Below are 22,832 nucleotides of genomic sequence, written 5' to 3' on the forward strand. Positions count from 1 at the left end.
GAAAATATGTTACACCAAAAGTGGTTACATTCAGATATTGTGAAATACCCATAATTAAGAAACCTGCAAATTAATGCCAAGCCAAATGGGAGATGCAAGATCTGAAATCAAAATAGAACATCTGACTTGTTGTGACAGTGGACTTGGATTCCTCCACATGTTTGAATAATCAAAATGCAACCAAACAAACAAATAAGTACAAAATTTCAAATACATTTCAAAAATGAGAATGTGATGAATAGATTCATATACTTTTTGAAACTTTTTACTCTGGTTGTTCCACAAACACACAATATGGTTTGGTGTACAGGTCTGACTGTGTTGAAACCAAATTATATTATATGCAACTGTATATACTGTAGTCACTGTTTTACATTCAAAAGTACTTTAAAAAGGAGCCACTCTCCTGAGTAAAATATGTTTTGTTTGACTACTATATAAGTTGCTAGTACCCTTAAAACAATACTAACAAAACTATATTTAAAAAACGATACAATCAAAGATGCAGTTTAGCAACGATGGAAATAATGCATCGTTGCTAAACTCTTTTATTTTACAACATAAATGAGAAATGTCTAATATGAAACCCATCACACACTAGTTCAAGAATCGAGCAAACAGACTTTAAAACACAATAAGGCGTATAAAATCAGAAACTCTTCATGACTTTAGTTATCTGGCTTAAAAGCCACACTTTAAGTCAAATAAACATGTGTCTTTTTCCCGTTATTGATAATTTACAATCCTCATGCTTTTCGTTTATCTACGGTCCCAACAGATGCGTACGCCTCTGTTCCCCACATAACCAATAGAAACACTGAGTGAAAGTAACGACCAATCACAGCTCTGTATTTCAGATAATATTTTGACCAATAGCAATGTGGGCTGTGAACGCTACAGCAGCCAACGACCACTGCAGTGCAGTAGCCAACCAGCAACCAGCTAGCCAGCTAGACTACTCACAGAGAAATATGGATGAAATAATGATACAAGTTAACGGGTAGGTTAAATGTTTATTATATGTAGCCAATCAGCGCGACACAGTTTTCTGTTTTACATCATTTATTATATACCCGCGTGCGCTATCGTTTCACCCGCGCTCTCCTGTGTGCCTACGCTGTGCTTACAAACCTGTCATAAACCAACTTAGCCAAACTGAGCTAGCTAGCTAACCATTTTCAACTGCTAGTCAGAGGTAGTTACTGTGCTAGCTTGGTAACTTAGCCTGACTGACCCAGGCTCCCGTGGAGTTTATAGGCAACTTCAACCGTCTGCAGCATCCGTTGCGCTGGCCGACACCATAGCTAAAACAGCTAATGTAGCTTCTTAATAAATGAACCAGCCCACCGCTTGTGGAGCTCTGTCTCTGTTGATTATCTTGTTGTTGGCTAAGTTAATTAGGTGTCCAATCAAAGCTGCCCATGTTGGACGAGCTCTCACATACAGCAAACACAGGTCATGACAGACAGACTGACAGAAGAGGCTAAAGCAAAAACAATTACATATTATCTTAAAAATCTGCATATTGTGCACGGCTTTTGTTTATGTCTTATTTATGTTGCTTATATTTATGTCAGTTACTGAATGTTGATAGTAGGTCTAAGATCAAAACTAAGAGTTGATTTGGTGTCTTTTCTTGGCTTTTACATGTATTATACATTAACGTATTAATGCATTGTCGTGTTCACAGTTAAGCAGCACTTCCTGTTGTTGAAGCTGGAAATACAAGAAGTGTGATTAACAGCACTCTTAACTTTTCTCCTTTGGTCCCTAGCTGTCAGAGTGACTCCCTCTGCATGGGCCCATAAAAATGTCCACAGATGACAGTATCTCAGAGGATGTGTCCAGCTCAGGGGCTTTGAGCCATTGCCATGTCAGTGCTGATGGGGATGTGGGCAAGGAGAGCGAAAACTCGCTGGTGTCTTCTGAGGGGACATCAGCCTCAGGACTGGCTGTCTCTGAGGGGAGACGCACAACCTCCCAAACAACAGGAGGCACTGTGGAGTGCAGGCCCATGGACATCACACCAGCATGCAACAAGATCAGGTACCATAACTCTAAGTTCCTTACTGTATGAGGAAGTGTCTGCATAAAAAAAGAAACACTTGCCTCTTTTAAAATATTAAATATTTGAATATTTTTTTCCTAATGCAGGTGTGTTGTTGCAGTTTTTTTAAATTTAAATGCTTAAAAGGAAATTGATTTACATTTACTACCTATTTATGCAGAAGATTTTCTCCATTATTGTGACAGCTCTCTTTAAATGCTTGTGGAAATTTGAACATGTGTAGGAGTGTTGAATATGAAGATGCATTGACTGCAATTTTCTGTGTCAATTTTGATTTATGGTCTTTTAAAACTCCTATTACAGTTTTTTTCTTTCTTTCTAAGAACTACAATTGACCGCATACATGATTAGTTCTCAGATTTCAATGGAATGGAAAATTGAATAGGTGCTGATATTACTCTGTTGTGTTCAGTGGACCTTTTTGTGTTGTGTTTGGAAAACCTCTGAACAGATTGAGTTTAGACATGTACAGACAAAGCTATCTTTAAGCAGTATTCTATCAAAAGTAGTAGAGCACGTGGATTACTGGATCTTTCAAGTAGATACTATACATACAATATACATATTGGGTGGTATTTATTTATAGTTGCACATATAGAGTGTTAAACTGGAAGAGGAAGTATAGGGCTATTTTGTTAATTTCCACCAAAACATTTCAAAGACTAAAGATAACTTCCAGTGCTTGACACTGCCTGCTGCTCAGCTGTGACGTTACTCTGCTGCATGTACTGCAGACAAACGTGTCAGAGCTATTCTTCAAGATAAACACTGTTTTTAAATATACAGATGGATATTCTTCTGCCTTATGTTGCATAAAAATATTTTTAATATTGGCGCATGTTGAACAAAATATCAGACACTGAAAAGTCTGTGATAGGCCAATATCTGCTGCAGATATTGGCTGCACTAAGAAGTAGAGATCTTTTTTGACTTTTATAATTTTATTTAGTTGTCTCTAAAATACTGCTCAGCTATAATAATAATAATAATAATAATAATAATAATAATAATAATAATATTGCCAGACAGTATAAAATAATACTGGCTGGAGAAACATATCTAATATATTCTAATCTAATATCTAATATTTTAATACTTGATACAATATTTTAACAATATCCAATTTGTTTTACAGGAGCCTATGTCTGAGCACAGATGAAGCCTTTGAACAAGGGAAGACCCTACCATTCATCAATCCAAGCTCCCTGGAGACCCTTAGGGCCCTGGTCCAGGAGATCCAGAGCAGTGGAGAGACAGACCCTGAGATCTGGAAGGACTGCGAGGTAGGAAAATACCCATTGAGACTGGAAGACAATAGGTCTTGTAGAAAGGCTGATGATGAAGTGTAGTTAGTGTTTGCTGCTGTAGCAGTTTGTTCTTGTGCGCTGTATTTGGCTGCTGGTAGCCTCAGTTCAGACTTGTCACATGTATTTTTTGATCAAATCACACCTGACAGTAAGATAGATGCACACATACACATTTACAGACCCCAACACCCACACAGCACCACTCCACAGCTGATCTTTTCAGACACAGGATGTGATTTGCAGAGAACAGACAACTGTGATGCTCTACAATGTGAAGGCACTTTATGGCACAGTTCATCAAGCTTGAAGGCTTTCAGTTTGTACACCTGGGTATAACACACTCTGTTCTCAGTCTTTAATTACTGTATGGGTAGGTCACAGGAAAATTAAATTCTTCCTATGTCTTCTTTCTCTCTAATGGAAGTTTGTATCATAATTGTTGTGCACAGCTGGGTTCTCTGGCACATTCATAAATACACATAGTATTGCAGTCCTCTAGTGTACATGGAACTATTTTTTTTGTGTTCTCAACTCTACTCAATTCAAATTTATTTATAAAGAGCATTGTTTGTCTCGGTGTAAGATAACCCGCCCTCATGTGTTTCATGCTGCTCTGGATTCATTTTGCCTTTGTGGATATTATATTCTTTGGACTGCTTAAACAACCCTATTAAAAATGTGTTTTGAGTTTAACCCTTGGCTGTTTTGGTGTTCTGCATTTGGGTCAGTATTCTGTGATTCATGGGTGTGGGACCTGGAAAGGGAGCAGGTTTGTAGGAGTTTGGTGATGTAAGAAGGGGTCAAACCATGAAGGGCTCTATTGACAAAGAGAAGGATCTTGAAATCAATTAAATCAATTCTAAATTTCTCAGGAAATCAAGAAGCTAAAACAGGTATAATATGATGTCTTTTTTGAGTCCGTGTGAGGATCCTAGCAACAGCATTTTCGATAAACTGATGATGGGACAGAGAGGACTGAGACAATTGTAAAGTGAATTGCACTAGTTGAGTGGGAAGAAATGAGGGCATGAATAACAATCTCCAGATCTTTCACATACAGAAAAGGCTTAATTTTTGATATGGAACAGAGATTAAAAAACAAAACAAAGACGTTTTTAACCACTGAGGTAATTTGCTTGTCAAACTTAATCAGAAAGTGGACTTCTCATTGGGGTTGAGGCAGAGGTGCAGCTGAATAGTGTCAGTATGAGAATGAATAGAGATTGTGTTTACTCATGATTTGTCCCAGAGTAAGCAAAACTGGGAGACCAGAATAAGCCCTAAGATGGAATCCTGAGATACCCTACAATAAGGTGCAGCTGATGTAGAAGAATTGTTTTCATTTTATACTTTTTAAAGATGTTGTTTTTCTGTATGCAAGGAATAAGTTGCTGAAGAATTTTGGTAGTGGTTGATTGTAGAGGTTGGTAATTATTAGGTAATTTGGAGTCTAAGTTGTACTTTCTCAGCAAGGGCTAGATTACCTGCTTCAAGAGAGATGGAACAGTACCAGTAGATTTAGAAGTGTTGATAATGGAGAGGGTGCTTGGATCAAATACATCTTTCAGAAGAGTGGAAGGCACAGTAACTAGAGAGCAAGTTGTAGATTTCAATGAGAAATCTCTGTCTTTGTAAGAGTGGGTAGTGTAATGGGTTTAAAACAGGCTATTTGAGAGAGTCAGTTAAACTGTGAAAGGGGTGGGAATGCTATTAGTCTCAACTTTACTAGTAAAGAATTGTAGAAATTATTCACATTTTAAGAATTGATGGGAGAAAACATACATTGAGCAATCATCAATCATTGAGCCAGGACGACTGTTTAAGTCCAGACTTTCTCAATTTATACAGAGCAGCAGTATCCATAATTGAGGAGCAAGTGCTTTTGAATAAGTTAGTAAAATCTTCATGGCTGAGATAGAGCAGGGAAGCTGCTACGGACCAAGCATCTGTTGCAGCTTTGAAGGACTCACCAAAATAGTTAGCAGTGGAAGAATTAATATAATGTGATTGGTGAAAAGGTAGATGCTGTGTGGCAGGGGAAAGAAGGAGCAGCATATCAAAAAGGATAATACAGAATTCTAATGAAAAAGCATCAGTTATATCCAGATTACAAATTGAAATACCAAAAGACAAATCTAGGTTTAATATATGGTCCAGTCTCGGAGTGGGTGCAGTAGTGAGCCAAGTGAGATTAAAAGAATGAAGGAGGTGCATTAAAAAATTTACCGTAGGTTTATCAGGATAGCAAACATGGACATTAAAATCACCAAGAATTAAAGCTTGATCAAATTTTGTTATTGTTCTTGAAAGAAAATCACAGAATTGATTGATAAAGCCCTTCTGAAATGGCACATGGAAGCTATCAAGAGCAGATTGCCCAGCTGATTGTAACTTGATGGTCAGAGTTTGATGAGCGGAGAAATTTCTCGAGGATTCAGGAGGTCTGCTTCACGAAGTGGAAGGAAATCCAGAAGTCAGTGGCTTAGCCCCTAGGGATAGGTTGGAGTAGGGTTTACCTGGGTGCAAGAATACAGTGGTAGACAAGTTGACAAGGCTGGTCAGATTTGTCTTCTTTAATTAATCAGATAAGCCGATATCAGTTAGAGACGTGCATTCTCAACTGAACACTTCTTGCACCTTTCCTCTGATGGCAGCCACAGGGGTTAGCGCAGGGCCCTCTAGGTATACTGAGGGGTAGTTAGCGGAAAGGGCATTTCTGACTAAATTCAAATGTGTAAGTGTCCCTGAAAGAAGAGAGTTGGGCAGTCATAAACTATGGCAGCTTGACATTATTTATTGAAATTTACATAAACAGAGACCTGACAAACACCAAGGGCAGCAGGTGGTGAGACGCAGCCAGACACAGAGGCGTACCCAGACACAAAGGCGCGGCCATACTGATATGGTGGATGTCCAGGAAGCTGATTTCTTGACCATGCAGTATAATAGCGAGTATATAGATTACACATGTGGTTATGTTCATGCTGTTTCTTCATACATATAGCATGTTCACACATGTTTGATTCACATAGGCAGAGGTTCATTTTCATGCCATGAGGACCTTAGTGGCACATGGAAGCATCTGTCTGACAAGACATATTTAAGGAGAGGGAATTTATGTTTCATATGGGTTTTCTTTGTTTTAACTTTTTCAAGTTATACTTTTTTATTTAACTTATACATTTTCTTTCATGGAGAAATCTAAAATTAATTAATTAATAAAATCTCAGAAATCACTGATGGACTGTGGTTTCAGTGCCCATATCTAATTGTGTACGTTGTATACTGAACAACTGTTGACTCCTAAACTGTGTTGTAAGGTTGGGCGATTGGATGAATTTATCGACTATCGACGATAGGCTGAGTCTTTCGCCGATCGTTTTTACAAGAGCTATTTATTTATTTGCCCATGAGTACATTTGCTAATAATGTTAGTTGAAGCTAAGAGAATCAGTCAACAGAAAAAATAATAGTGCTGTTTTAACGGTCCCCTCTTCCACCTGTGTGCAAATGCACCCACAGTGCGCCTAAATGCAGCAATTCATTTACTTAAACTCATAACAAAAAGAAAGATAAGCAGCAGCCTATGTTCAGAAATAAACAAAAACATTTTATTTAAATAAAAATTCCACAGTGGTGGGGAGGGAAACAAAGAGAAACCTGCTTCTTTTTTCCACTATAACAGGCCATGTTTACAGGCCGTTCCAGTGTTTATCTGTCTTACACACTCGACCAAACAACAAATACAAAATTAAACAAAAAGTACGTTAAAAATAAAAATGTCTCTTCCAGCGAGCATTAAAAAACAAACAAACCAAACTTCGATGTAATGTTAAGTCTTTTGTGCGATTCGAAATCAGTCTGTGCATGATTACATTGCTCCGCCCATCAAAAAGTCACCTGCGCGGACGTATCGGCTGTCGTCGGTTATTGGACTGAGAAATGTCGGTTGGAAAAATTTTACATATCGCCCAACCTTACTGGGTGTGATGTCAGATGATTGCAGGTGTTTGTGTAGAAACTATGAACAGACACTTTCCCTTAAACCAGGCAACTCCAGGACTCGAGGGCCGGCGTCCTGCAGGTTTTAGATAACCATTCATTCTGCGGTTTTAATCCCTACTTGCATTTTATATACCCCAAAAACAGTTATGTACAAAACGAAGGAGAACACGGCAGGTCCGTACAAAGACAGAATTGACGAAAAGGTAAAAAAAAAAGGTACGAGGAAAAAATCAAAGGAGTGAAAGGGTTAGACTCATACGAGCATACAGAGTGGACTAAAGACATTAGCTTGCTGCCCAACTTTCATCACACTCATATTTATAATTATATGGTCCTAAGTGTGAGTCCATACACTCATGAAGTGTTTAGTAACTTCAGGTCCCTGCAACAAGCCCAGTTCCAGTTTACTGACGGATGTGTAAAGGCCCTTAGATGTTCCGAGTAGCCAGATATGTAGGTGGACACCAGGTTTTATTCTAAGTGAAGGGCAACCCTTCAAAAAACAGACAGAGCAGTGGAGTAGCCAAGGCAATAGAACAATACAAAACTCGATTACTAAAATATAATTTATTTCACAAAAAAGATTTAAAACAGTTAAAAACATCCCTGGCCAGGGGGAACACACAGTAAAAACATAAAAACAACACTAAAAGTCCAGTGGCGTCAGCCACAGCATTAAAATCCACTAAAATCGGAGCGGGGCAAAGAAAACCCGGCAGCGACCCCGGCCGTCCTGTCTGTCTCTTCGCTCCGGAGTACTGGAAGACAGAGGGGGCAGCAACAGTCACTGTTCTTTCCAGTGAAAGGGATTTCTTGTAGCACAGTGTGTCTCGGGACTTACCCTGCAATCCAGGGGATCTGTCGCCTCTTCGTGAATTTGGAAAGATGACTTGAACAATTTTTCTTCCACGAAGGAATCTGATAAAAACCGATCTCTTTACCCGTCGGCTTCCCGTGGCTGTCATGCGACTGGCTATGGCAGTTAGTAATACAACAGCTTCTTGCCATTCTTTGTGTCTCTGTTTATCTCTGTGTGACTGTTGTCTTGTAATAGCCCGCGCGTGCTAGCCACTTGTACCTACAATCCTTTGTGGTTTTACCCCAGAAATGACGTCACATTTTCGAACTCTACATGTCTTGAAGTTCTCCAGAGGCCTGGTAATGAACTAACCATTTGATTCAGGTGTGTTGACCCAGGGTGAGATCTAAAACCTGCAGGACACCGGCCCTCGAGGCCTGGAGTTGCCCACCCCTGCCTTAAACAGATGACTGTGAACAGTCAGGGGTTCACAACAGGTGTTCTGTACGGGGAAGGTCAAAACCCAAGTGCCATTTAAAAAAACAAAACAAAAAAACAAAACACATCCTGTTGCATATGTTGTGGATTTACAGTAACCAAGTTAAAACGGTCCATGTAAACATATTGTCTGCTTGCCTGGTGAAGTGCGTAATCAGTGGTTTATACTATAAAGCAAGTTCAGCATATCCAGGATCTTTTCCTTACCTAGCTTAACACATCAGCAGTCACACTAAATCATTATACAAATGTGTTTATCAGTTTGATAAGTCAGTAGCTATAAGCTTGATTCTCCTTTTATTTGTATAATATAAAAAGTACAATAGATCATAGGCAGGTCTACATTTTTCAGAACCACTAAGTCTAGCTCAGCTGCAATCCCAGAAGGTTATCTGATCTCAGTGCCAGTGTCAGCTGATACCCTTATTCAAGTCCAGTTAGATGTTTTTGTTGTTTGGGCCTTTTTCTGGGATTATTACTTAGGTACAGTGAAGACTGACAGGAAAGCAGAGGGAGAGAGAGAGAGAAAGAGGGGAAGACGTGCAGCAAAGGGCCACGGGTCAGACTTGAACCCAGGCTGGCCCAGCATATGGTTGCCTACTCATTTCACTGGGCTAAGCTGGCAGCCCAGTTGGCAAATGTTGTATGGGGTATATTGCTTTAGTTATTGCACATGTAAGCTCATTAACCATCCTTCTGTTTTGATGCTGTTTCTGACTCACTCAGTGCCACATTTGTTGAAACTGATACCTGCTCTGGTCTGTGACCACGTCTTTATGGCTTTCCATGTATACACAAAGCGTGATAGGGGAGGCCCTGGTCATACCTACAAATATAATTTACTGCCTATGGAAATAACATTTTTTTTTTAGTATAGTGTTCCTGACTCAGCTAGAATTTAAGGCAAGTTGACCAACTTCTAAATAATAATTTCGAAAAACAACATTGCTGCTAAAGCCGAAGCCTGAAAAGTAAGTTAACCAAAAGCTAATGACTTACTGTTGTCACTGCCCCTTGCTTTACTATAATTACAGGTTTTTTTAATCTATTATTTAATGGCTGTGTTGCTCGGATGTCGTTTTAGCCTCATTCTTTAAGTTGTAACCATGGTAGCAGTTAATTTTCTTGGGATCAAATAAAGAAAATTAATTCAAACCATTAGGTTTTCAGGATTATGTAAGGACCTGTAGATTCTTGAAGTGGCTTTTGAATTGGTTGTAGTTGACTGGAATAAATGATGCAAGGAATGTTCCGGTTTCCTGCGCTAAGAAGCTGCATCTGTTTTTGATACATGTTAGGGAAAGACAAAAGAGATTTCTTAACTTATATTTTAGCTGTTATCTATGTTTTATCTGCTATTTCCTTAGAGAATTGATCGGTCAGCCAAAGGTAGTTGTTCTTGAACATAACCTGCTCCAAAGCCTGATGAAATGTACAGCAGTGACTTTCCCCTCGTATGAAGTGAACTACCATCTTAAACATAAAAAATACAGGATTGAACTTTCCTTACTCACTAAAGCTTTCTTTGTAGTTCAGGCCTCTGTTAATTGTATTTTTGTAAATGTCAATAGGTAAGCATTACTCTTTTGGCCTTTAGATGGTATCGTAGTCCAGACATATGTTTAGGAAAGTTGCCAGGAGTGTTTGCCTCTGCAATATAAAGACAAAACAGGGAATGTCAGCATGTATGGACACTGATTAAAATGACCCTGGCTCCACAGCCAGTTGATTTATTAAGGGGAATGACTTACTTTGAATAATTATGCTAAGTAACGGTGTTTGTTTTTCTGCAACAGGGTCGATGGCTGCATCTGTTTCAGCTGGTTGAGAAGCAATACCAAGAGCAAATACTTGCTCAGCAAGAACAATACCAGTGCCAAATACAGGTAAGCCTGCATTTAACATCATGTCCTGTTTTATGAAATTGGACCACCTCAAAAAAGAGATGGTGGATTACAAGGGGACTATCTTAATAAGTATTGAAAGCAATTTCTTACAGTAAAATAATTCCTCTTTTTCAGTTGATTCAGGATGAAATTAAGGCCCTGGTTCAGCTCCAAAACCGCCAGGCTAGTGTCCAGCCACATGGGGAGTTCTCCCCAACTCCTGTGAGCAAAAGTACCACAAACATGAAGGACTATATTTTCCCCCCTGTCTCTAGTGAATATACTGTTCCCAAAACTGTGTCCAGTGACAATGACAGTCTGGCAGCTCCCGTCCATACCCCTTTTAGCTCCCCATCGCCTCCACTCCCTAGGTCTGAGACCACAAATCAGCGGGATGAGCGTGCAACCACAGTGCTCAGCAGTGGATATGGGACTCTTTCTACTTGGGAGTCAAGTCTGGAACCTGCAGGTTCACTGGGAGAAGATGAGGTTGTTGGTCAAAGAAGCGAGAAGCATCACTGGTCCATTAACTTCCAGAAAGACACAGAGACAAGTATGCTTGGTTGCCAGCAAGATTTCTCCAATGAGAGGATGCTCGGAGTGAATGAATCACTAGTTTATCAGCAGAAAATCTCTGGGTATGTAAGGTCAAACACATCCATGCTAAACAGAGTTTGTAAGGATGTACTGTGGTGTTTTCTCAGCTTTTTCAGACATAAACGTCTATCTGTTAACCCAAGAGCATCTGAAAATGGCTATAGACAAAGTCTGACACTAGTCCAGAAACATTACAGACACGGTAAAAGGCACGGTTTACACATGTTCAGCTGGGCAACATTTTTTTTTGTATGTTGAGTGTTTAAAATAATGGAAAAGTCTTCAGTGTGATAAAGACAGAGTCTGTGACAGGCCAAATTAATGAGATTTAGTTGGGAGCCAAAGTTATTTGTTGCCTGCAGCTGCCTGTAGAAGTCTTGCCTCTGAGTTTCCAACACCTGCAGCATCAGTCATTAAGGAAGAGAGCTGAGCAGATTTATGAATGTGACACAACAATAGTAGCTTCATTAATTACTTAAAATAAATGGTGCCCAACATATAGACACCATTGATTAGGATCAAGCAGCTAGTGACTGTGTACTTCACTTCAGATCTGTCATGCAGTCAGTTTATACCCAGTTTATACCCTACAGTGAGGAACATGAATGTAAACATGACCTAAAAGAAAGACACTGATGAAGCCATCAATGTTAAGTGTTCTGTGTTTGAAACTGGTTTTATAAATACATTTAACATCAAATTTAATTGCCTGTAGATGTTTTCTAAAACATTTTTTGAAACTAAATGGCCACCCAACATGACATAGTCACATGAGAGTCTCTGGTTGGGAGATGATAGGAAGCCCAAATTCAAACAAGAAAACAGGAAATATGTCTCAAAAATTGAGCATATCCTGCCAAATATCTAGATCGTCATATGTAGATCATCTCCCCTATCACACTAACTACTTTAGTAATACTGTTAGGAATTAGTAACTTAATCTGGAAAGTACTAACACAGTATTACAATATAAATGCACTTGGTAAATGGCTCTAGAAAAGTGGTTTTCTTAAGTTTTGATAAATGAAAACAAAATTAAAAATGTAATTAAGGACAAAAAACATGTGTATGTGTGCTTGCCCAATTATTTTGGACATGTTTGCGAGTGCGAGTCTTTACTAAGCTTTATTGGAATATATCATTGTGCTAGTGTTTCCTTTCCCTGTCTCACTTGTGTGTTCACCACCTCGCACTCTGAGTGGAGCAGAGGGCACACAGGTGACTCATTCTCAACAAGCGTTAAACTGAACATAATGTAGTGAGAGAAAGAGAGAAAATGCTGTTGTCAGAGCTTTTCAGTTGTGTCAGCGTATGCAACCAGTGTTTTAATCACAAATTGTTACAAGCAAACAAAGAAATCTTTGGAATGCCTCCAAACTGCTGACCCTTTGCTGTAATAATAAATAAATAGTAAATATAGAACAAAAAGGCACTGAAGTGACTGGATTGGCACCAGTATGCTTGTTGTAACAATACTCATTCAACCCTTTAGATACCCTGCAAGAATCCTGTTGAGGTTTAGGCAGCATTTGTCTGAGAAATTATAATTTTACTTACCCTAAGCAATTCTGTTGACAGCACCAGTCAACAGTTGACCTCCTGGGCCCAGAGGCAGAAACTGAGGCCCAAGAAGAGCAAAGCAGGACAAGCGTCATCCCAAATACCAGAGTACCAGGAGCAGCCTCGCAGCCCCAGAGAATCCCACAGTCAAAACACTGTGGAGAGCACAGAGTCCCAGGACCAGGTATAACCCAGGAAGTGGTGACAGCCTCTTCTCCAGGATTAATTGTCCAAGATTTTGCATAGATAAAATAAAATAAAACAAACAAACCCAAAACAGCAACAGTGCATAGTGTTTATTTGTAGTATTTTTCTTTTTGCTGTATTTTTCTGTTTTGATTACTTTCCTGCTGCTGAATCTAATCCACTCATCTCTATTGGTTTTCAGCATCAACCAGCTGGGCCGTCTTCCAGCTGTTTTCCACTGAGGAGGAGTGATAGTTTAGCATCTGAAGCCTCGGGTAAGAATTCAGTGACTTGAATTCAGACACACAGTGACTGGATTTGGCCACTGTAAAGTATATTGAAATAAATCAAATGCAAAACATGAAATAAAAATAAAAAATACAGGATATTACACTTTTTCTTTTAGAAGATGAAGCCCCTGGTCATATCAAAAATTGAAAACATACATCTCTACACATACCTGGAGAGCTAATTTCTGTGTTTCTTGCAGTTAAACATATAGTAGAGTTAAAATAGAGTTGCATTTTTCTCAGCCAGTCAACCATTTTTTAAACAGCTGTTCACTCCAAGGTTTTTTGTTTTTGTTTTTTGATTTTTGTTTTTTGTTTTTTGTTTTTTTGTTTTTTTGTTTTTTTTGGGGGGGGGGGGTGTTACTCCAACACTATGGTGCAATTATGTGTTTATAATAATATGTAGATTACACTAAGGCTCAGTGGAACAACAATAAGATATTTTATATAGACATACACACATATTTTTCAACTAAATTCTTTCTTTAGGTGTAATTTTGGTACTTTTAATAGCTTTGCTAATAACAAGGAAGATATAAAATATATGTCAGCTGAATATTGGTATTGGAATTGAATATTGGTATTGGAATTGAATATTGGTATTGGAATTGAATATTGGTATTGGAATTGATCCATGTTGGCTATATCCCATCCATATTGATAATGGGATATTAACAATCTTTGGTACAGAAACAAATAAAAAATGAATAGTATCAGCACTGGCTATCAGCCAAATTGTTGCCAGTGGTGTCAACCAATTGAGCAATTAACTAAATATCAGACTTCTTGTTTATATTAAAAATATATATATATTTTAGGATGGCCAGCACTGCCAGAAATACGTGATAAAATTGTAGTTTCAAACAATGTTTCCAAATTATTGCATATAGCAATTAGAGTAAGCCTTTTTCTGTTTTAGGCCTCACGTATTGGCGTCTGAATGAGTGTGATCTCTATCACCCACTACCTGAAAGCTTTGACAGTGGTGCCTATCTACTTCTGCAAGAGGCATCCATGAGTCTGGTGAGTTACGTTACGGTTTACTGTGGCTTCTGAGACTGATATAAAATACATGGTTTGCTTATAATGCTGAGGTTCGATGCCTAATTTGGTCTTCTTTAGACTCCGGGAAGCCAGGAACCTCAGCTGTCTCTCAGAGAGATCTATCAGAACAAGCAAAGAGCAGATTGTAAGCGTTCAGATTGGGAAGGCTCTGCTACTTCTTTTCCGCTGTCACCGCAGGTATGTCACATGACTCAAACTCTGCAATCCCAAGATTGCAGAAGTGATTTACAGAAGATAGATAATGACACGATAAAACATTCATTATTAAAAAATATAATATTTTTAAAAATACAACTGACTGGTGACGTGTTAATCTTGTAATAAATTTCACATCCACAAGTTCACATTTTCTTACAATTTGTATGTTTGTGCTTCAGATGTTGACACTGGATCCAGCAGCTAACATGCGGCAGTCAGATCGCACCTCTGGCTTCACTTCACCCTCTCATTTCAGCAGCCCATCATTCGCCAATCAGCCCCACCGCTACCCTAGAGTCGGGACCCCCATAACCCCTGACAGCATGGTGGATTGCAGCCCCAACCCTGGAGATACAGACTGTATCTCTGATACCTCCAGTGTCTCTGCCCCATCTAAAGTGCAAAGCCCATGGGGAAATACAACCCAAGAATTCCTGTCTACCTCCCAAGATAAGGCTCAGCCCTCCCAAACAGACAGCCATCAGCGCAGAGCCAGTGCTCCCTTAGCCAGCGAAGAGGAGGGTAGTCACACCCACACCAGCACCCTGAAGCCTTGTTCAGCCTCTGGTGCTTCTCTGCGACATGGAGTCAGTCCACACATGGAAAGAGCATCATCACTAGAGGATCCTGTTGTCCTCTCTCTGTACGTACACATGTTATAATGTATAATGTTCTGCTCAACCATTTGGTTGAGCACATTTTGAGTCCCTATATCTTTCCAAAAAAATGCACTGATACTAACTTTAACTTGTTTGAGCCTTTTCTATCACTTGGTTTTGATATGTTATTCTCAAACAATCCACTGAGTGTCGATCTGTCTTTGAGTGGTAGATCTTTTCAGTTTCCTTACAGAAAGTTAGCAACGCCACAGGAAAGCTAGAAATGCTCTGTATGGTGAAAATTTTAAAGTTGGGTTTTTTGTTTTTTTTTGGCATGACATAACATTAGAGACTTGATTGAACAGAATTAAATAACATGAAAATTAAAAAAAGTTTTATATGTGTCAAATAATTAAAAAAAACCCAAAATAATTTCTAAGAACATCTACTCTAATGCTTGATTTGGCCCTTTATGGTAAATGTTGACCTGAAGCTAAAGAACTGAAAATGTCTGTTTATAAAGTATAAACGATTAGTATTTGAACAATATGAATCTCTAAAGACATCAAATAAATCCAAAATACTGCCAAACACTATTAGCACTTTAGCTACACTTATGTTTTCTGTTAAGAGGACCTGAAATAAGGACATGGCAGGTCATGTGTTTCATAGGACCCAGAGCCAGTGAACAGAAATCTCATGTTTAATAGCTTCATTTCATAACAAGATTGATTATGTTAGCACATATTTAAAACTTTTTACCCTTGAGGTTGGTTATAGTTCCCCTTTTATTTCTTTATTTACAGGTGAGTATAATCGTTTCTGGCACTGTCCAAGAGGCTTTAGCCAGCCCCAAAAGGAAAGCCGCTCTCATTCCTATTTATTGCTTCTTTTTTTTCCCATTATCTCTTTGTACTTGTAAAAGCGGAGGTATGTATTTGTGATTATCAGAAAGTCAGAAGTAATGGATAAATAAGGTAACAGATGAATTCGCTTCACTTTGCATCGTGATCACATTGCCATGCCCAGTCACCTCCCAGAGAACCAAAAACTACTTCAAGTGCTGTGAATAAAGTAACATTACACATGACCAATTTTCTTAAAAAAAGTTTTGTTTTTCTTCTCCTGTTTTTCAGACTAAGGCAGAACCTGAGAGAGAAGCATTCTCGGCATGTGGCTGACCTGAAAGCATATTATGAGTCTGAGATCCAAATCCTGCGAGACAAACTCAAGCTCAGAGATCTGCCCCAGGATTTAGAGAAGAGCAACCATGCGCTCACAGAAAGGTTTGCATTTATGGACTATATTTTCAGTTAAAATATTATTGTTCATTATATTGAGTTGAAGTAAAAAATTAGTTTTCTATGTACAAGAAAAATAAGCAGGGATGATACAGTTAAATGTAGAACCAAATCACAGTCCCCCTCAGTGGGTTAACAGTCACTTTTGGTTAGAAATAGCCAATAAGTGAACTGTTGTTTTTGATGTCGAGGGGTTCAAAAGTTTAACACATTTCTACATCTGTCAGTGCATTAACAATAGGGGACATTAAAATAGGTACTCCATTTAGGATGATGCAAAGTTGTGGTTAAGATGCTGAAATTAAAGGGGAAAAGGTGTCAAATCAAACTTGAATGATATTGAATTCATATTCTGAAATACCAAGACGCATAAAATCCCGTAGTATTGCTTTATAGATTATTTTTATGCTTTCATTGTTTATTGCTATTTATTTACAGGTGCAGGCATCTAGAACAGGCTTTGGCTGAGGCCACCACCCGTATTCAAGAACTAGAGGCAACAAACAGCTCACTGGAAAAAAAGCTGGTATGCTTTGCTATTTATTTTATATCATTTTTACCCCTTAGCCGTAAAAAGCTGATGTGGTATTGTCATCACCCAGCAGGGGACATGGACATCCAAGTTGTGAATGCGATAACTCGTTAACCAAGCAACATAGAAGTTTCAAATTGATACCATAGGTACACTGCTAGAAGTCTGAACAAGTTTGGTCATAGGTCAAATTTTTTGAAAATCTTGTGAATGCGAAAATCCATTTTTATGTGTTCATTTATATTTATTGGGTTTTAATTAGAATGTCTTTTTAATTTGTCACTTCATCAAGGATGTTTTCTAAAAATATGTCAATGGCTATGAAAGTAATCTTTATTCCATATCTTCATTTTGATGTCCTTTTTTTGTCATTAGGCAGAATGGCCGGAGCGCTATGCTGTAGCAGGTGCCACTGTGAAATCTTTGCAACAGCGACTGGAAGAAAGCAAACTATCAGGCAAAGAAAAGGACGCCCTGGTGGCGCGTTTGAAGAACCGTGTACGGCAGCTGGAGGAGGCAGCGCAGAAAGCTTGCAGAGAAGCAGATGAGAAGGAGGCCAGGAGGGAGAGAGAGTACAAGATGCTGCAGGATGTAAGTGTGAGAGAACAGAATGACATGAAGAGATGATAACAGTCAGAAAACTGTCACATAAAACTCTCATAAACATCCTCTTATTCACTGGATGCTGTTAGCATCAGTACTGAGGTATTTCCTTTAATCAGGCAAGTGCACTGTTGTTAATGGACTTGATAATTTGTGATAGTTTACTTTATCTGCAGTCAGCTAGCTCTAGGTGTTGAGGAATTAGTTTGCAGCTGAGGATGTATGTAAGAGTTTTTTCTATGTTAAGAGTTTTCTTTCAAGGATGCACCAGTCAGGTTCATCTGATTACTATCTGCTCCAGTATTGATCCTTTTAACCTTATGTTGGCTACAGCCAGATGTTCTCCAAAGCAGGGGAGTACAAGCAAAAGTCTATCACTTTATAGTCTACATATAATTTTCGTGTAATACAGTTTCTGCCACTTTCATGACTGGTCTTTTGAAACACTGGACAGTGTAGTATCAGTAGATTTTTTTTAAAAACATAATTCTGAAAGTACTATTAAAAAATATTAAGTCTGTCACACAACACAGTTAGAGAACTATTTACACTCACATTCACACTTTTGGGGAATTTAGAATCACCAATGAACCTAACCCCACTAGGTGCATGCCTCTGGGCTGTGGGAGGAAACCAGAGTACCCAAGAGTAGAACATGCAAACTCCACACAGAAAAGCCCTGGCTAGATGGTGGATTCGAACCCTCATATTTCTGCTGTGAAGCAACAGTACTAAAAACCATGTCACCATGCTGATCTAAAACAAAAAGTAATTGTATTTTTTGCATTCATTATCAAATTATAACATATTATAAGTCAAGCTCACATTATTATTTACAGAGGTGCACTTTTTGCACTAAAAACTAAACTCCCGATCAACCAACAGACTATGTGGCTAGATAACTTATGCGTAATCTATCTAATGGAACAAATTACATACTCCTTAAGATTTCAGAAAGATTTATTTATTTAGTATTTAAACAATGAAGAGGCAGTGTTAGAAATCTGTGGGGTTTTTTGTATTGTTTGTTTGATTATTATTATTATTTTTTTTTTACATTATTTTAAAAAAGGACATTTGCCAGTGCTATAGTATGTATAGAGTGTTTAAAAATTAAGTTTAAAAAACCAAACTATTGAACGACCCTGTCTTAGCCACCACATCCACCTCATTTTTCATTGATTTTAATATTGATTTTTCTTTCGTCTGAAGTATTGTCAGTACTACTGTCACATTTTCAGAATTTTGTATTAAGAGCAAAAAAGTAAATCACTCTTTGTCAGCACTGCAGCAATGCTGGTGTCCAAGGTTAAGATGTCTGTGGTTTTGTTTCCTCAGCTGCTTGGAGAATATGATTCTCTGATAAAAGACCATGAAGGATTGAAGGTAATAATTCTCTCACTGAAATTTACATTAAAACCTTACTGTGATTATTTGATTTATTTGGCCTCATGGAGTTTCCCCATTTCTTTATCTACAGAACAACCTGGTGTCAGCAGAGAATAAGCTTGTTGATTCCAATGATCAGATATCTGAATTAAAGAGGTGAGTGAAGAGAGTGACGGTAGGTGAGCTGGATCTAAAGGTTAAAAAGTCAGGACTACCAGCTTGTTTAAAGGTCACTTTGGGTCAAGGTCAAAATGTTACAGTGTTATTGGTCTCCGGCCTGTCAGTGTTTCATTGTCACTTGCTGGTTTGAGCATTTTTGTGAAAGGGCTGCAGTGGTGGGTGGTATTCAGCAGGGAGACGGAGAAAAGAATATTAATCGATAAAGCCCTAATGATGATCCTGTTAAAAATAGATAATAGTGCTGGCCTCTGATGCTAGGCAGCATTGTCTCCTTGCAGTTTCCCCTTTGCCTGCTAATTGATGCCTATAGAGGGAGCACATTGATAAAGTGTGCCAAGTCAACAATATGAACAGATGGTAGTTATAAATTGGAGTACTTTAGCTTATCTGTTTTTGAGTTAATAACCTAAAGGGTAAGGCCTACATCAGCATCCACTGGAATAACATATGACCTTGTGTGTAAAGAGACTTTGGGGAAACTAAGAAATGTTTTATTTTTTGAATACACTGAAGACTTTAAAAATAGAAAATGTGTAAGCTGCTCTAAGCGTCAAGGACTAATGGAGTCACAGTGCAAATGTTAATTACTATGATCTGTAAAACAGAGGAGCAAATTACAGCCAGGCCTTGATGGTTGAGAGAATTTTTCTTGCAAAATGTTGACATTAAAGAGGACCTAATATGCTCATTCCCATTTTCATATTTTTATTCTTGCACTGGACTAGAGTAGCGTTGTATGACTCACAGTTCAAAATAATCCTACTTGAGCTTACAGAGATGTTGTACAGCCCCTCTGTCCATTCATTGTCTGAAGTAGCTGTCTGTTCATGTGATTGGTGGGCCCTTAATTTAAAATTTAAAAAGCAGATGGGTGAAGCTGCTGTTTGTTTTATAGCCTCACAATAATTAACATTTTATTTGGAATTTATTTACAGTCATATATTATCGTTTGCACTTATTAACATTGTTTGCTGTTTACTGATCACAGCTACTGATTGCACATCTCCATCAGTCATTAAAGTAAACAGCCTTGTGCTGTGTAGTGAAAAAAGAAATAAATGAGCCAGCATGGCTTGTTGTACCTGCCTTTGAAATACTTCTATGACTCCTTGAATCTAAACAGCGTTGGTTTAGTTATTTCATGTGTATGTTTGTGATTAAACCCCTCAGAGTGATCTCTAAGCTGGAGTCTCAGGTGAAGCAGTTGGAGCATGAGAACCAGGCCAGGGCCCGTTATGTTTCCCACAGTAACATACAACCTTCTGGAGCTGGGTAAGCACAAAAAGTACTGAAATCCTTCACAAGGTGTAATCATTAATGTCAGGGACTCCACCCATTAAATAAAATCAGAATCTTTACCTGGTTTAAATTTGTTTGATTTCCTATCAAGGCCATCTTCTCTGATACCTTTGACGAACAGAGGTGGTATTTTTAAAGTATTCCATGGACGTCCTGTTGCATGTGCCACTGTGATACCTTCGGGTCTCCGGACGACTATTTTTAGTGCTGCAAAGCAAATCTCTCCTCCACATATGCCCTACTTATGTCCTGTCACAACCTGGTTTGGCCACTTTCATTGATTATAATGTTGCAGGATGTGCTCTGCAAACATTTAGATGCTTCAGGACTGTACGGTAGAACTCCAATGTGATATGGAACAGATTTGATATGGGACTCTGTAACTGATAATAAAACAGCGAGCATGCTCCTTTGTATTGATCACCTTCTTGGGTCTTTGACAATGTGAACTCTTCTACTGAAAATTCTTGTTTCAGATATGGTTTTTGCTTTAAATTGCCAGGGTCACAAAACTTGATGATTTGAGTTTTGAAAAGCACAACCAGGAACATAGATTACGTGAATCTTTACTTTTTTTTTTTTCTTTTTTTTTTTACAATAAACAAAAGTATGCCATCAGAATAAGAATGATGAACTAATAAATACAGATTTTCTTTAATGTTTTTAATCATGTCTCTCTTGTTATAGCTTTCCAATTTAAGCTCAAATATTTTGTAAGTGCAGTGCTTACAAGGGGTGTATAAACTGATGCGTGCCAAATTCTGAACCTTTTAACATGTCCACAGCCTTTTCCACCATCCGGACCTCCTACTGTCACCCAGTAAAGGCAAAGCAGAGCCAGATGTCACCCACAGAAAGTCTCCTCCTCTATCAGACCAGCTAAAAAGTGTCAGAAGACCTAATCAATCAACAGTCCACAAAAGGGCATCATATCCATTAAATGACCATTCATCGGGAACAGGAAGCTCCGTGGACACCCCTTCAGCTGCTGGGAGCTGGAGGTGTGTTTCTGATTGTTGAGGATGTTTTTTTGTTTTGTTTAGTACAACTGTAAGTGATTTACAGAGATCTTCTCCAACAGGTGTGCATCTCCTCCAGAGTGTGAACAGTCTGTTCTTCAGATCAGACACCAGGAGCAGAGTGCTGGCCACCAGGAAGCTAGTCACAGAGAAGGATCCTGTGCCCTGACACCCATGATGAGGGCCCTGATAGAGCTGGAGGAGACTAAAGCCACAGATACCCGGGCCCCCTGTAAGAACAGCTCCACCAACCATAGTATGACTCTCACTCACACATTTACAAAGGCCACTTTATACTGAGGGACTGTCTGAAATTCTAAGCAGCTAACCATGAAAAAAAATGTTCCTCAGTCCTGTAGCTCAAATCAGAAAGAGTGACTCCTGGAAAACAAGCTAATTGAGAAAAAATGAGAAATTATACAGCTGCTATATAGCCCAACATGTCAAACAAAGATTTGTGGCCAAAGAGTTAGGTCAGACCTCAGTGTTGGTTTTACAAAAACAGCTACAATTCAAAGGGGGTTACTTACTGTAATCATTCCTCTATTTAGTACACTTTCAGTACATGTGAAGGGGGGAATGTTTTTTTTTTTTTTCTTTTCCCATCTCCAGGCTGAATATGTTCACGTGTTTTGATGTTTATTTAATTTGTGGTGATTCACATTAAGTTCCAGGATTTTATTCTTTACTCTCAGGTCTTCTGTAGTCACTTGTCATTTCTTGCTTTTCTGTCTGGAGATGGCTACAGGATGCACTTTTTAAGCTGCTCTTGGATTATATTATGTTTTTGTCTCTGTAGGGGTCAGCAGCCAGAGAACCACTGTTGGGTTTGTGGAGAGGAGATACAAAGAGCCAATTCAGGAGCGCGCTGGGCTTCTTCACAGAGAGAAGGAGTTGGTTAAACCTCGAGGAGTTGTGGCCGGAGCTGAACATGGAGGATCGAAAAGTCGCAGTGGAGCAGAAAGAGCTTCTGCTCTGCTAAGAGCTCAGAGGAGTCTGTCTCCAGAGGGCCACAGATCCTCCTCACTGCCTCCTCCAGCACACCGAAGCATACCCACAGCTACACCCAGTAAGAGCTTCCAGTCATTCTACCTCCATTTAGGGGTGACGGTGGCTCAGGTGGTAGAGCAGGTCACCTACTAAATGGAAGGTTCAACCCCCGTCTACTCCAGTCTGCATACCAAATAGCCTTGGGCAAGATAAGTTGCTCTCCGATTCATCCATAGGAGTATAATTCTGTGTGAATGGTAGATAGAAAGCACTTGCATAGAAAAACATATATGAATCAGGCAAGTTGTATTTAACGAGTGCTCAGAGTAGAAAACGGCAAATATAAGAACAGTTACCATTTAAAGAGGAATCAAAAAATGAGTAAAATTGAGTGTCTTGTTTAATTTCTTTTGGTATGACTTAAGATGTATATACTGTGTGTGAAATTTATGGTAGCAATC

General features: G+C 38.8%; 1 protein-coding gene across 2 annotated transcripts in view; it reads left to right on the forward strand.

Annotated features, from left to right (window-relative positions):
* The first annotated feature begins 908 nt into the window (after positions 1 to 908).
* The window catches only part of LOC134630598 (M-phase phosphoprotein 9), a 31,608-nt gene continuing 9,684 nt past the window's right edge, over positions 909 to 22,832 (forward strand). Inside the window, exons 1-19 of one of the 2 annotated variants that reach the window (XM_063478018.1) lie at positions 909 to 1,000; positions 1,775 to 2,046; positions 3,204 to 3,351; positions 10,474 to 10,563; positions 10,699 to 11,201; positions 12,739 to 12,904; positions 13,109 to 13,181; positions 14,116 to 14,219; positions 14,319 to 14,438; positions 14,639 to 15,102; positions 16,195 to 16,344; positions 16,798 to 16,885; positions 17,267 to 17,482; positions 18,833 to 18,880; positions 18,975 to 19,039; positions 20,234 to 20,335; positions 21,148 to 21,363; positions 21,444 to 21,637; positions 22,181 to 22,450. In XM_063478018.1, coding sequence (XP_063334088.1) covers positions 1,811 to 2,046; positions 3,204 to 3,351; positions 10,474 to 10,563; positions 10,699 to 11,201; positions 12,739 to 12,904; positions 13,109 to 13,181; positions 14,116 to 14,219; positions 14,319 to 14,438; positions 14,639 to 15,102; positions 16,195 to 16,344; positions 16,798 to 16,885; positions 17,267 to 17,482; positions 18,833 to 18,880; positions 18,975 to 19,039; positions 20,234 to 20,335; positions 21,148 to 21,363; positions 21,444 to 21,637; positions 22,181 to 22,450 — 3,253 coding nt within the window. In that variant the 5' untranslated portion in view covers positions 909 to 1,000; positions 1,775 to 1,810. The remainder of the gene's footprint in view (positions 1,001 to 1,774; positions 2,047 to 3,203; positions 3,352 to 10,473; positions 10,564 to 10,698; positions 11,202 to 12,738; positions 12,905 to 13,108; positions 13,182 to 14,115; positions 14,220 to 14,318; positions 14,439 to 14,638; positions 15,103 to 16,194; positions 16,345 to 16,797; positions 16,886 to 17,266; positions 17,483 to 18,832; positions 18,881 to 18,974; positions 19,040 to 20,233; positions 20,336 to 21,147; positions 21,364 to 21,443; positions 21,638 to 22,180; positions 22,451 to 22,832) is intronic. The other variant, XM_063478019.1, reaches the window with a different exon arrangement.

Source organism: Pelmatolapia mariae, linkage group LG7 (assembly GCF_036321145.2).
Source record: "Pelmatolapia mariae isolate MD_Pm_ZW linkage group LG7, Pm_UMD_F_2, whole genome shotgun sequence".
Lineage (NCBI taxonomy): Eukaryota > Metazoa > Chordata > Actinopteri > Cichliformes > Cichlidae > Pelmatolapia > Pelmatolapia mariae.